The 13,125-nt window shown below is 62.1% G+C and overlaps 1 protein-coding gene across 3 annotated transcripts; it reads left to right on the top strand.

Moving 5' to 3' along the window:
- Positions 1–5,035: 5,035 nt before the first annotated feature.
- On the top strand, positions 5,036–12,611 carry MCAM (melanoma cell adhesion molecule). 3 transcript variants are annotated; one of them, XM_032868716.1, is made up of 16 exons: positions 5,036–5,138; positions 6,924–7,048; positions 7,143–7,350; positions 7,444–7,514; positions 7,614–7,701; positions 8,584–8,763; positions 8,868–8,989; positions 9,081–9,243; positions 9,339–9,457; positions 9,529–9,670; positions 9,846–9,967; positions 10,061–10,202; positions 10,292–10,363; positions 10,582–10,729; positions 11,050–11,167; positions 11,642–12,611. In XM_032868716.1, the coding sequence occupies exons 1-16, from the start codon at positions 5,072–5,074 to the stop codon at positions 11,669–11,671; spliced, it is 1,917 nt and encodes a 638-aa protein (XP_032724607.1). In that variant the 5' UTR covers positions 5,036–5,071; the 3' UTR covers positions 11,672–12,611. The 3 variants fall into 3 exon arrangements, with proteins under 3 accessions (XP_032724607.1, XP_032724609.1, XP_032724608.1); XM_032868717.1 differs by lacking the exon at positions 5,036–5,138 and adding an exon at positions 6,179–6,414; XM_032868718.1 differs by lacking the exon at positions 11,050–11,167.
- Positions 12,612–13,125: the final 514 nt, after the last annotated feature.

Genomic DNA, 13,125 nt, shown 5'->3' with positions numbered 1-13,125 from the left:
GAGGAGGAAAGACAGAAGGGAGGCAAGCCTGGGGCCTGCTCCGGGCCCCAGGGAGGCGAAGGGAAGGTGCCAGGGTCTTACCAGTGTGGGCTTTTTCCTGACTCCAAATTCCATAATCTTGCCACCGGAAGCCCTAGCTACAGGGATGTGGTACAGGGAGGCCCGGAGCAGGCCCCAGGCTTGCCTCCCTTCTGTCTTTCCTCCTCCCTCCCTGCCTCCAAGGTGAGCTATAGCAACTATAGGTCCCCACCTGGGCGCTCAGAGCTCTGTGTGGAAAGGAAAACAATGCAGAAGTGGACGTCAGGGAGGAGAGGGCCAGGAGCCCCTAGGTGGTGAGCCTGGGTTCCTCTTAGGCCTCTCTGCAATGGAGGAGCTGGCCTTTCCTCAGGGACAACTCCAAGTCAGACTTAAACAGCTCTCTGGGGACATTCTGGGTGGTGGTATTTTGGGGAACGGATGTGAACTTCCCAGAGGGGGAGTGGTGTGGGCTCTGGCATCCTGCTCCTGTGCCCTCTCCCCCACCCCACCAACGTGCTCCCTTCTCCAAATTTAGGGTTGGAGGAGGAAGTGGCCGGGCCCTCAGAAGCCAGAGAACTGAGATCCAGGATTGGGGGGGGTGCATTAGGCTAACAGAAGCCCCCACTCCTGTTCACAGGCTGAAATCCTGGCTGGAGGGTCCTACTCTTTTCTGGATCAAAGGTCGCTCTGCGCCCAGGCAGCGGCCCCCAGGGACTCCCAGTGCAGCCGGGCTCTCTCCCCAACACCAGCAACCCCATTCTCCCTCCCCCTGCTGCTTTCCAGAAGGGGGGCCAGTGGACTGAATCACGGCTGCCGGCCGCGCTGGGAAAGGCCTGGAGACAGATCCCGGGCTTCCGGAGAGCCCCAGGGCCCCGACGAGCCCCTCCCCGGCCCGCGGCAGCAGCCTGAGCATTTAAGGTAATGTTTGGGTTGGTGTGAGCGGCGCCGGATGCCCCGCCCACCGCGGCCCCCGCTGGGCGAGACCCCGCGATCAGGGCTCCTGGGACTCCCGGCGGAATCCCCCCCAGGCTGAGGTCTGGGTGCTGGAGGACTGCCAACGTGGAGAGGCGCCTGGGGTCGGAGGGGACAAGGACAGTCACCATTCTGAGGCCTTAGCAGGGTTGGGGACTAGGATGTAAGGGTGGTCCTCTCCCTCTGGCTTAAGAGTCCCTAGTGCCCAGAAAGAGTCCCTACGCATCCACATCCTCTTTCTCCTTCTCTCCCCCAACCCCCGGGCAGAGAAGGGGCTGAGAAGAGAGGCCATTAGCTCCCAGGGGAGTCGCTGGAATGCTGGGAGCCTGGGAACAGGCCCCGCTGTCCCTGGGAAAGTCAGACTGTGGGAATCCCACCCACAGCCCCCTCCCCAGGATGGACCCCCGGATGCCAGAGACCCAGCCCCCCCCCCCCCAGGGGGCTTTGTGACAGTGGAACCACCCCCCCAACCCCCACTGGACCCCACAGTTCAGTAGGCCAGCTGTGACGAGGAGTCCCCTCCCCCACCCCATGCTGGCCGGCCTACTCCAACATAATTCTTGCCATTGTGCCACTCACCCCCTCCCCGCCCCCCTTCTCTGGACCCCTGTACAATGGGCCCTTTGCCGCCTCCAGTACTTAGGGTGGAGATGAACTCACTCAAGGTTTTTCCAAGTTTAAAAATAGCCCCCCCCCCCCCCCCCAAGTCACCCTCCTCCTCTTCCCCTGTGTTTCTGGGGCGCACCTCAGTCCATGCTGCACCTCCTTCCTCCTGCCCTGGGTCAGGTGCAAAGGGCATGGGTGAGACAGCGTCCGGCCAGGATAGGGGCTGCTTCCCCCCATTCAATCTCTTCCCCCACATCTTCCAACCCAGCCCCCCAGTATCCGGTTTCCTGGCCTGATGATGCCCTCGACAACAATTGCCCCCCACCCTCCTCCCACCCTGTTTTCCACAGCTCCTCCCACGTCAGACCCCCATTCTGGAAAGCTGCTCTCCCCTCTCCTTCAAAGACTCAAAATGGTCTCTATTTTCTGGCCAGGCCAGGGGGTTCCCCAGCCTCCTTAATTGCCAAGGTTGCTGGGCCTCCCCCCTCCACCCTCTGTTCCTTCCTCACTGCAGCTGCAATGTCTTTATTAGCTTCCTTCCTCCGCCCAGCTCAGCAGCCTTTCTTGTATCTTCCTCCTGGTCAAGCCCCTGGGCCAGAGGGGTGTGGGAGGCCACCGTGCCCACTATGCTGGAGCTGAGAGAGGATCTAAGGGAGGACTCCTAGGTTAGAACCTGGCCCCAGTGGCCCCTGGGGGCAGGCCCATCCTTTTCTTTTTACCTCCCCCTCCACGGTGGCTGGGGCTGCTCTCTTCCCACTTTTCCTCACACCCAAATGAAAGCCCCACCACCCTAAAGACCAAAACCATGGCCACCAGCCCACCCAGCCTCAGTTTCTCTGCCTGTGATCAGACCTATGCCAGAGACGCTACACAGAGGACATGCCACACAGGGGTCCCCTTATCTCTGTGTACGATGGGTCTACCACGGGGGTGGAGGAAAGCAGCCTGCCTTCTTTCTTTCTTTCTTTCTTTCTTTCTTTCTTTTAAAAGATTTTATTTATTTACTTGGCAGACAGAGATCACAAGTAGGCAGAAAGACAGGCAGAGAAAGAGGAGGAAGCAGGCTGGCCGCTGAGCAGAGAGCCCGATGCAGGGCTCGATCCCAGAACCCTGGAATCATGACCTGAGCCAAAGGCAGAGGCTTAACCCACTGAGCCACCCAGGCGCCCCCTACCCCTTCTTTCTGGAGAGAAACAGACAAAGAATTAGGACTCTGGCCCAGGATCTCTCCTTTTCATCTTGGCCTACATCCAGGCAACACTGCTTCCAACCCAGCCCAGGTGCCAGAGTCTCTGCTTCAGGGAGGCTCATCAATCACCCCACTTCAGCTGGGTTGCAGTCCTGTCCCTGAAAGTTCTTCCTCTGCTGCCTTTCTCTTCCAGGCTATTGCTGCTGCCCTGTCTTCTGGTATCTTCAAGGAACCAGCGGGCTGATACTCTCCACAAGCTTCTGTTCCCTCTACCCATTCTCCTGCCCTCACTGCCCTTTCCTCCTTCTTCCAGACCCCTCTGAATCCTCTCCAAAGTCCTGATCTCTCTTTGGTTTGGAATCCCAAAAGTGCTCCCCTCAGGAAGCCGTCCTCCCAAGCTGCCTGCCCCCAGACCTCCACTGCCCACTAGCTGGCAGGCCCATGTCTCCCCAGGCTCCCGGCTTCCTGAAAGGACAGTCCTCAGGCTTGCTTGGTGGGGCCACACTGGGAGAGGATGTCACCCCGGGGCTCTAACCTCATTTCCCCTTCACCGCAGAGACAGCTCCTCCGCCCCCACCTGGCTGAAGACGAATTCCGAACTGACTGTCCTTGGTGGCTCGCGGGCTTTGTTTCCAGGCGGAGAGGAGAATGATTAGTTAATGGTGTTAAGTGAAGGGAAGGGAGTGGGGGCAGGGAAGCAGAGCTCCATGCCCAGCTCTGGCTGGCCAGGGCACACAGCATCCTTCAGCCATTCCTACTCCTGCGCCTGTAGACAAACAAACTCCTCCATTCCACTCTGGGCCCTGGGCCCTGGGCCAGTCCATACGTTCACTCCGGGGGCTGGGGAGCCATGGTCCTCTCCCTGCAGGCTCCGGGCTCCAGGTCCCTGCCCTGGCTGGCTTGGCATTGCCTCTGGCTGGAGACTGACGAAGAGAGAGGAGGGGTCAGCAAGGTTCAGATGTGGTTTGCCAGTCATCTCTGCGTCATCAAAATACCACCCCAGAGCCTTCTCTCAAGTCACCTGCCCGTCTCCGTGTCCAGCGTTTGCTGCCTCACGCTGCTCCTCCCCCACCCCGCAGAAAGGCTGCCCTGCCAGGAGACAGGCCTCCACCCCAAATCCAGACCTCTATTTGACCCTCCTGCTGAAGGAGCCGCCACAGATGTGATGCTGGGGTCTCTGAGAGGCAAGGGCCCATCCCACTCCCCAGGGCCTTAGTTCAAGAGACCAGAAGACCCAGGTTTGGGAAGAGGGGGAGCTTGCTATGCAGAGCGGTGCCTGCAACCAGCTCCAATTCCCCCCTCCCTGCTTCCACCCCCAGCTGCTGAGCCACCATCACCAGTGGGGGGGACACGGGGTGTGCGGGGAGCCCTGCTGCAGGGGGTCCTCTCAACCATCTGGACAGCAACAGGTTTTCAGGGGCCAAGCCAGAGACCTCACACCCGTTTACCCTTCCTTCCCCCTCTTTTCTTCATTCGGGTGAGAGGAGACTGAGTCCCCGCTAGGGTCATGGAGTGAAGAGGGCAAAAACAGGATTTGCAAGGTCTGGACGTGGAAAAGTGTGAAAACCCTGGGCCTGTGAATCCAACCCCTTTCCTCTCCGGCTACTCGGGACTTGAGGGAGCTGGGGTTTGCGGGAGCAGCCCGTAAGGCACCACCTGCACTCCCCACGACAGGTGCCTTGGGTCTGTGGCACCCGGCCCGGGGTTCTTCCCTCAAAGCTGCCGGCACTGCGAGGCTGGGAGTGTGCGAGGCTGGGGGACAGTGCCAGCGCGGCGGCAGCCGCAGTGGTGCAATCGTTCTCGGAAGCGACCGAGGCCGGCCAGTTTCTCTGTGGCAGGGGTCCGGCGGGGCGGCGGCGGGAAGAGGCGGCCCCGGTCTGCTGCTTCTCCGCCCCGCGGCCCGCCAGGGCCACACAGGCTGCCAGGGGCTGAGCTGGGGTGAGCACGCCTGGTTCTGACCCGGCGTGACTCTGGGCATCCTAGCCAGCCTCTCCTCGCCGCCGCCTCGGCCAGCCGGCCGGGCCTCGAGACACCTGTCACTGCCCCCTCGGCCGACCCAAGCCCGGGGTGGGCGGGGTGGGGGGCGCCTCGGGAGCTGGGCAGCCCGCCCGGCCTAGTAGGGGCCAAGCGGCCAGGCGCAGCTCCGGGCCCGCCCCCACGGCGCGGCGGCGGGGGCGGGGGGCTGCGCGGGGCGGGGCGGGCCGGGCCCCCTCCCCCGCCCCCCTGACGTCAGCCCCCGGCCGCCGGCCGCTAGCTCACTAGGCGCTCGCCCTCCGGCCGGGAAGCATGGAGCGGTCCGGGCTGGTCTGCGCCCTCCTGCTCGCTGCCTGCTACTGCAGTCGCCGCGCCGCGGGTGAGTGACTTCGGAGGGGGGCCCCGCGCCCCGAACGGCCCGGGCCAGGCAGTGGGAGGTCTTCGGCGGGGCGTGCCGGGCGGCGGAGCTGGCAGCGCGGTGCGGGGCTCTGCGCTCCGGCGTGCGCTTCTCGCCGGCGCCCGGGTGCCTTGCGCGCGTGCAACTCTTCTTTGCAGCCAGTTTGCAGCCTGGAGTCTGGAGTATCCCGGGAGGACGACCGGGGAGGCGGGGAGGAGGCTGCCGCCCGGAGCGGGAAGGGGTGGGGCCGAGCCTCTCGGGGGGCTGGGGAGAGCTCTGCCTCAGGTGCGGGCTCTGGGGGCCGCGAGGCTGAAGCGGCCGCGGCAGGCGCAGCTGGAGCGCATCTCCAAATCCCGAATTCTGCGCCCGCCTGTTGCTGGAAAAAGGCAGCTTGCTTATTGGGAAGGGGTGTGCGGACGCCTCCTCTCCCGCCTGGGCTTTGAGCCAGGTTAGAGGTGAGCGAGGGAGGGGAGGGATGGCGGCTCCCGCCGGAGCAGGGCGTTGGCAGGAGCTGGGGGACGGCGTGGGTCGCCTCGTGTCTACCCGGGTGACGGATCACAGGAGGCAGAAACGAGGGATTGAGGGTGCCCTGAGTGGAAGCGCCCCAGATCCGTTACGTCTCCCGGAATGGGAGCACATTCAGGTGGGAAGAGCGCCCCTGCACCTCGGAGTTTCTTTCTGGAACTGCCTGGGAGCCTGGCGCTCCCGGGTGCACGCTGCCCTTGTATGGCCTGCAGCGGTGTCGCGTGTTTCTCTTGGCTTCTTTTCCCGGGTCCCAGCCGCTGTCCGGCTGGGGAAGGGAAGGGCTAGGCAGTACCCAGCTCACTGGCCTCATGCCCAGTGCCTACAGTGTCCCTGGGGTACCCCCCTCGCCCGGCTGCTGGCTCCCAAGCTGTGTTTCTGGGGAAAGGGCTAAACTGGGCTCCCCCGCAGCAGCAGATCTAGCCCCACCCCGCCCTGCTCCTTTAGCTCTGGGGAAACGCAGTCAGGGATCCGAGGCTTCTCCTGGTTGCAGACCACTCCATCTGCCCTCCCTGTCCGGGAGCCAGCCCAGGGCAACAGCCACGGCACCCCAGAGGCCGGCCAGATGGTAGTGAGTGACATCATCTCCTCACAGGGCAGGCAGCACGCGGCACCACTGACGTCACTCTTGCCCATTGCCTGGCCCTTGGCCTGACCCCTGGGGGAGATTCTGACCCCTCCATGCTCACAATACTCCCAGGATGGGGTCATCTGAGCTTGTGGGATGTTCACAGAGGTACTGCTTAGGGAGCATGTGATGGGAGCTTCTGGCCAGGTTTGGCCCACTGGGTCTTGCAGGAAATTTGGGGAGGGCTCTTTGGGGGGCAGAGTAGCGATGTCTTCCCCTCGGCATGGGGACACAAAGGGGCCTGTGTGGCGCAGGCTGGCACATGCCTTGCATTCCCATACTCTGAGCTCACTGGAAGGGGTGGGAGCCTGGAAGGAAAAGGGCCTTCCTCTTGGCCCAGAGCCTGGGTTGCCCCTCTGTCAGCCTCATCTGGAAGATGCTTGGTGCTCAGGGTCTCAGCTGCAATGACCAGAGGCAGTGACCTTCAGCTCCCCCGAACGGGCTGGGCTGCCTGGGGCAGCAGGTAGATAGAGGGATTGAAGGTTAGGAAGCCAGAGCCCCCTCCGGACCCTTCCAAGTGGCAGGGGGAACAGCTGCAAGATAGAGGGTGTGAGGGGAGGGCGTGGAGAGCAGCTGGAGTTGACCTAGGGCTGGGACGGCCCCTCCTCCGCCCCCAGGTGTGCCGGGAGAGGCGGAGCCCCCTGCCCCGGAGCTGGTGGAGGCGGAAGTGGGCGGCACGGCGCTTCTGGCGTGCGGCCCCTCCCACTCCCAGAGCAACTTCAGCCACGTGGACTGGTTTTCTGTGAGTGCGCGGCCCTGGAGAGCATGTTGGGGTGGCGGGAGGCTGTACCCCTCCTGCAGGGGACCCTCACGTCCCCTCGCACACCGGCCCTCAGGTGCACAAGGAGAAGCCGACGCTCATCTTCCGCGTGCGCAAGGGCCAGGGCCAGAGTGAACCTGGCGAGTACCAGCAGCGGCTCAGCCTGCAAGACAGAGGGACCGCGCTGGTCCTGAGCCATGTCACCCCCCACGATGAGCGTATCTTCCTGTGCCAGGTCAAGCGCCCCCAGTCCCAGGAGCACCGCATCCAACTCCGCGTCTACAGTGAGTGCCGCGCCGGGCTTTGTGGGCCGTGCGGGTGGCCCGTGCGGGTGGCCCGTGGTGGAGGTTTCGGCCCCTCGTTTCCTTCTCTTGTAGAAGCCCCGGAGGAGCCGACCATCCAGGTGAATCCCTTGGGCATCTCGGTCAGCAGTAAGGAGCCTGAGGAGGTGAGATTGGCCAGGTGGGAAGCAGGAGCCTGGGGGTTGGGGGGAGTTTGGGGGGGACCTCCCTCCGATGCAGGGAGACTCACACCCTGTCCTCCTCAGGTGGCTACCTGTGTAGGGAGAAATGGGTACCCCCTTCCTCAAGTCATCTGGTATAAGAATGGCCACTCCCTGAAGGAGGAGAAGGACCGTGAGTCGCCCTCTGAGCCCTCAGAAGCCATGCTGATGGCACCGCACTGGGCCCACCCCCGTCCTTGTTCTTTGTTTGCTTCAATTCGCAAGTGATGCCTGAAAATCTTTTCACGAGATTTTAAACTGCACTTTAGATCTAGAAGGAAAATTCCCTTCCTGCCCCGGGTCCCCCGGTCCCGTCTCAGAAGTCATGTCTGCTGTCAGTGTTTGTTCTTTCCAGCCAGTTTCGGGGTACTTACACACAGAAATACATCTTGGGCACACGAAGGCTTTATTGTTTTATCAGCTGAAGCAGTGGTTCTTGACCAGGGACACAGCTGCTCCCCCTCCGGGACACTCAGCCACATCTGGGGATATTTTTGGTTGTCGTGAATGGAGAGGGGCTACAGGCACCTAGTGGGGGGAGGCCGAGGGGAGCTGCTGCTAAACACCCCAGAGTACTCGGGGCAGCCCTCTACCCCCACCTAAGGTCGCACTGAGGTTGAGCAGCCCTGACCTCAGTGGCTCAGTGTGGCATACGTCGCCACACGGTAATTTTTCTTTGGACGGTCAGTCCTGGAAGTCTTTCCAGCATAGCCTGCGTGGCTGGACCTGATGGTTCTGTGCCCCCACCCCCCGCAGGATCGCCTACCATGGGGATGGTGGAGGGGGGGTCCCCAGCTGGTGGACATCTGGAGTGTGGCACCCCGTCCCTGTGTGTGCGCGGGTGTCGGTGGCATAGCTAGATGCCGAGATACACAGAACCGCTGAGCTGAAGGGTCGCAGGGGCGGGCAGGGGTCCCTCTCCAGGTGCCCCCCCCCCCCAGAGAATCCCAGGGGACCCCGGGCTGGAGGCAGGGCCAAGGCTGAGCTCTTCTCCCCCCCTTCTCCGCCCCACTAGGGGTTTATATTCAGTCGTCCCAGATCGTGGAGTCGAGCGGTCTGTACACCTTGGTGAGCATTCTGAAGGCCCAGCTGGTGACCGCAGACAAGGACGCCCTGTTTTACTGTGAGCTCAGCTACCGGCTGCCCAGCGGCAACCACATGAAGGAGTCTCGGGAAGTCAGCGTCCAGGTTTTCTGTGAGTCCCAGCGCGGCCCTGGGCCGAGGCTGGTGGCCGCCCCAGCCAGCTCCCCAGTGTGGGGACGGCTCTGAGGCTGAGGGCTGGCCCCTGTGCTTCTTCAGACCCGGCGGAGAAGGTGTGGCTGGAGGTGGAGCCCGTGGGAGCACTGAAGGAAGGGGACCGCGTGGAAATCAGGTGTCTGGCGGACGGCAACCCCCCGCCGCACTTCACCATCAGCAAGCAGGTGCGGAGGGCGCCGCGCTAGGGACGGGGGCGGGGGGGGGGCACCGCGGTGGCTGGAGGCGCACTCGGCTCATCTCTCTGCTCTTCCCCAGAACCTCAGCACCAAGGAGGTGGAGGAGATGACGCCCGAAGACAACGGGGTCCTGGTCTTGGAGTCTGCCCAGAAGGAGCACAGTGGCCTCTATCAGTGTCAGGGCCTGGACTTGGAAACCATGGCATCACTGCTGAGCGACCAACAGGAGCTGCTGGTGAACTGTGAGGGGCGGGGGGCCTGGGATGGGGGGACCAGGGAGGGGCAAGAGGGAATTTGGCCCACCCCACCCAGGCTGAGAGCACTGCTCTGTCCCCAGACGTGTCTGCTGTGCGGGTGAGCCCTGCAGCCCCGGAGAGCCAGGAGGGAGGCAGCCTCGTCCTCAGCTGTGAGGCGGAGAGCAACCAAGCCGTGCAGTTCCAGTGGCTGAGAGAAAAGGTACCTGGCGGGTCTGGGGCTGCGGCCCGCGTGGGGCTGGGAGCAAGGCCCTGACCCATCTGTACCCCCAGACAGGCCAGGTGCTGACGGGGGGGCCTCTGCTCCAGTTACACGACCTGAAACGCGAGGCAGGGGGAGGCTACCGCTGCTTGGCATCCGTGCCCAGCGTCCCCGGCCTGAACCGCACACAGCTGGTCCACGTGGCCGTTTTTGGTGAGAAGCCCTCGGGGCAGAGATCAGGCCACCCCCTGTCGCTCCCTGGGGCTGGGTGGTTTCAAGCTCCTTGCAGGACGGAAGCCTTCCTCTTGCTGCCCTGGCCTGCTCCGGTGGGGACGGGGAGGCAGGCTGGCAGAGTTTGCTGCCACACCCGTACCGCTCTCTCCCTAAGGGTCCCCATGGATGACACAGAAGGAGAGGAGGATGTGGGTGCAGGAGAATGCAGTGTTGAATCTGTCTTGCGAAGCCTCGGGACATCCCCGGCCCACCATCTCCTGGAGCGTCGAGGGCACGGTGAGCAGGCCCACCGCCCCTGCCGAGGCTCCGCTGCGGGCCACGGGCACCCTCCCCGCGCCCCCCTCCCTGAGCGGCGTCCCCATCCTGTAGGCACATGAACAAGACCAAGAGCCACAGAGCGTCCTGAGTGTCCTGAGCGTCCTTGTGACCCCAGAGCTGTTGAGGACAGGTGCTGAGTGCGTGGCCTCCAACACCCTGGGCAGAAACACCACCACCATTTTCTTGGAGCTGGGTAAGGGCCTCGTCCTGCGGCATGGCAGGTGTGGGCACGAGCATGTGCTTTTCCTAACCCCCCTCTCAACCCCTTTCACCACTCACCAGACTCCAGCAGAAGCACTGGCCTCAGCACATCCACTGTCAGCCCCTCTGTCCGAGCCAACGGCACCTCCACAGGTAAGCAGTCCTGGCACGAGAGTAGAGCTGTAGCCGGGCAGCCGCCTCCTGCCCTGACCCTTCCCCGGGGGAACCCTGTTCAGAAAGGTGAGCAGGGGCCCATCTTCCATCAGTCCTGGGCTGTGGCCGGGTGGGGTGGAGGGGTGAGGTGGGGTGGGGCATGGTGGCGTCAGGGCTGCCTGGGGCTGGGAGTGACCCGGAGCATCTTTGTGGGACAGAGAAGAAGCTGCCAGAGCCTGAAAGCAAGGGCGTGGCCATCGTGGCTGTGACCGTGTGCGTCCTGGTCCTGGCTGTGCTGGGTGCTGTCCTCTATTTCTTCTACAAGAAGGGCAAGCTGCCTTGTGGGCGGTCAGGCAAGCAGGAGATGTAAGCCGGGTACCCAGCACCCTGCGCCCCCACCCAATCGCGCCCTTCCCAGCATGTCGCCTGGGCAGGGACATTCCCTGCCCCCCCCCGCCCCCCTCCCCCATCACCCCTTCGGAGCAGGAGGGGGACACTGGGTGTGAGTGCTCCCCGCTTTCCTGCCCACTGGCCAGCTGCCATCACCCACACTTCCTCTCCATTCATCGCCTGTTCCCCTTCCCTGAGCCAGTCCCAGAGCACCTCATCGCCCAGTCCAACGTCTTTCTCAATGAGCCTCCCTTTCCTTGCCCGAGATGCCAACTTCTTGCCTCCCTCCCTCCCAGCACGCTGCCCCCGTCTCGTAAGAGCGAATTTGTAGTTGAAGTTAAGTCAGATAAGCTCCCAGAAGAGATGGGCCTCCTACAGGGCAGCAGCCGTGACCAGAGGGCGCCCGGAGACCAGGTAGGAGGCACTGCCCATGGCCAGCGCCTGACCCAGCTTCAGGGATCAGGAGCAGCCGGGGCTGATGGCTCTCGTGTCCCCGAACACTAACTGTCTCCCCCCTTCCTCCTCCTCTGTTGGAGACTGGGAGCAGGCCCGTCTTGGCTTCCTAACACTAGTCCCAGATGGTAGGGTGAGGCGAGTGGCCCAGGGACCCCGGAGAAGGGGTAGCTCCCAGGCCTGAGAGCAGACACTTTCCGTCACCACCTTTCCTGAACAGTGCCGTGGCTCAGGTCACCAGGTGCAGTGTGGCCAGTCCGGTTCGGGGGCCTAGGCTCTCCCACCCCGCCCCACCACCCCCTCCCGCTGCTTCCCTCCACGCCTAGTCCATCAGCTTTGGCTTCAGTCCCTCGTCCCTCCAGCGCTCACCACCTCAGGCTCCCGTCCCTGTCCCCGCCGCATCCCCCCTTACCTGTTCTCTTCACCTGCTTCTAGGGAGAGAAATACATCGATCTGAGGCACTAGCCCACTCACCCCACTGAGTGCCCCTCCCGCCTGGAACGTTTTGTGCTCTCTGCTCACCCTCTCCCTCCCAGCGCTCAGGATGACCACCCAGGCCTCTACAGCGGGCTGTGGAGAAGGCCCCCTGCCCCAGCTGGCCTGCAGGCCCCACCGCAGAGGGCCCTCGTCGGGGATCAACCTGCCACCGGCTCACTCTTTTGGGTGATGCTTATCCCAGGGAGGGGCCTCGGCATCCTGGGGGTGGGAGAGAGTGTCTCGCAGACCGCGTTCTCTGTATGTAGATCATGGACGCACATACCTGTCTTCTGCCGCAGCCGGATGAGGCAGCCTGTTTGTCTGGTTCCTGCCCCAAAGGCTGGCTTCATTGGTCAGTTGTGTCACCGAAGTGAGGACTCACGGAGCACAAGCCCCTCTCACGCCGGTTCTAGAGAGTTCCCCAGCCTTTATGACAAGCAGCTGCCTGCATGCTTCAGGTCCTACTGTGACCCACCTTTCTCGGGGCAGAAGCCGGGAATGGTGTCATTTCCTAAGAGGTGCTGGGTGTATCTCGTCCCTGCAGGGAGGAAGCTGGGCATTTCTCCAGAGTTAGGCCATTGAGCCCAACAGCCCCCACCCCCAAGTTTGGCTCCTATTGCCCAGTCAGCGGGTCATATCAGACTGAAAGGTTAGGGGACAAATGAGGTTCAGACTGTCCTTTAGGAGGATTAAGACTATAATTACACTAGCACCAAACTTCTACAAACTGAGCTAAGGGGCTTAGGTCTTGGCAAGAATGGCCCTCACGGGAGAATGGTACTTAGGGACAAGAGGTGGGCTTGGCTGGAGCTTTGGGGTGTGTATGGGTATCTGTGTGCGTGTGTGAGTGTATGTATATGTGGTTTTGTTAGGTTGTCTGTAAATTTGCAAATTTCCTTTATATATATATGTGTGTGTATATATATATATATATATGAAAAATAAAGCTTAATTGTCCCAGAAACCTCACAGTATTTTTGATTCATCGCGTTGCCACTGCAGCCTGGGGCCCCGGGATCTGGCATCACACCAGAAGGAACACGAAACCTTTGCATCTGGGAGTGGGGATGAGGGGTTACCTCTGTTTCTGAGCAAATGGCTCGAGCTCCCAGAGGACCACAGCCTTTCTCAGCAGCAGCCAGGCCGAGTTGGCCCTTCACTCTGTCACGTTGCGCAGACCCGCCTTGGGGTAGCAGTGGACTCACCGTGAGGATGGGGCTGGCCGAGCCCGTCGCTCTCCCACCCCCGTGGAAGAGCAAGAACTCCAGTCGGCTACAACAAAAGAAACTTTATTTAAAAATATTTTTTTTTTTTACAGACATGGGTGCTTGAAAAAGCTCTTTAGTTAACTGTGTATGGAAATGAAAAAAAATTAATAAATAACATTAGTATAACAGACCTCTAGACATTAATACACTGGCAAAACAAAAGGGACTTAAAAT

This window comes from Lontra canadensis, unplaced genomic scaffold, assembly GCF_010015895.1.
Source record: "Lontra canadensis isolate GAN:19392208 unplaced genomic scaffold, GSC_riverotter_1.0 scaffold36, whole genome shotgun sequence".
NCBI lineage: Eukaryota > Metazoa > Chordata > Mammalia > Carnivora > Mustelidae > Lontra > Lontra canadensis.
The sequence above is the reverse complement of the archived record's forward strand: the minus strand, read 5'-3'. Positions and strand labels throughout refer to the sequence as shown.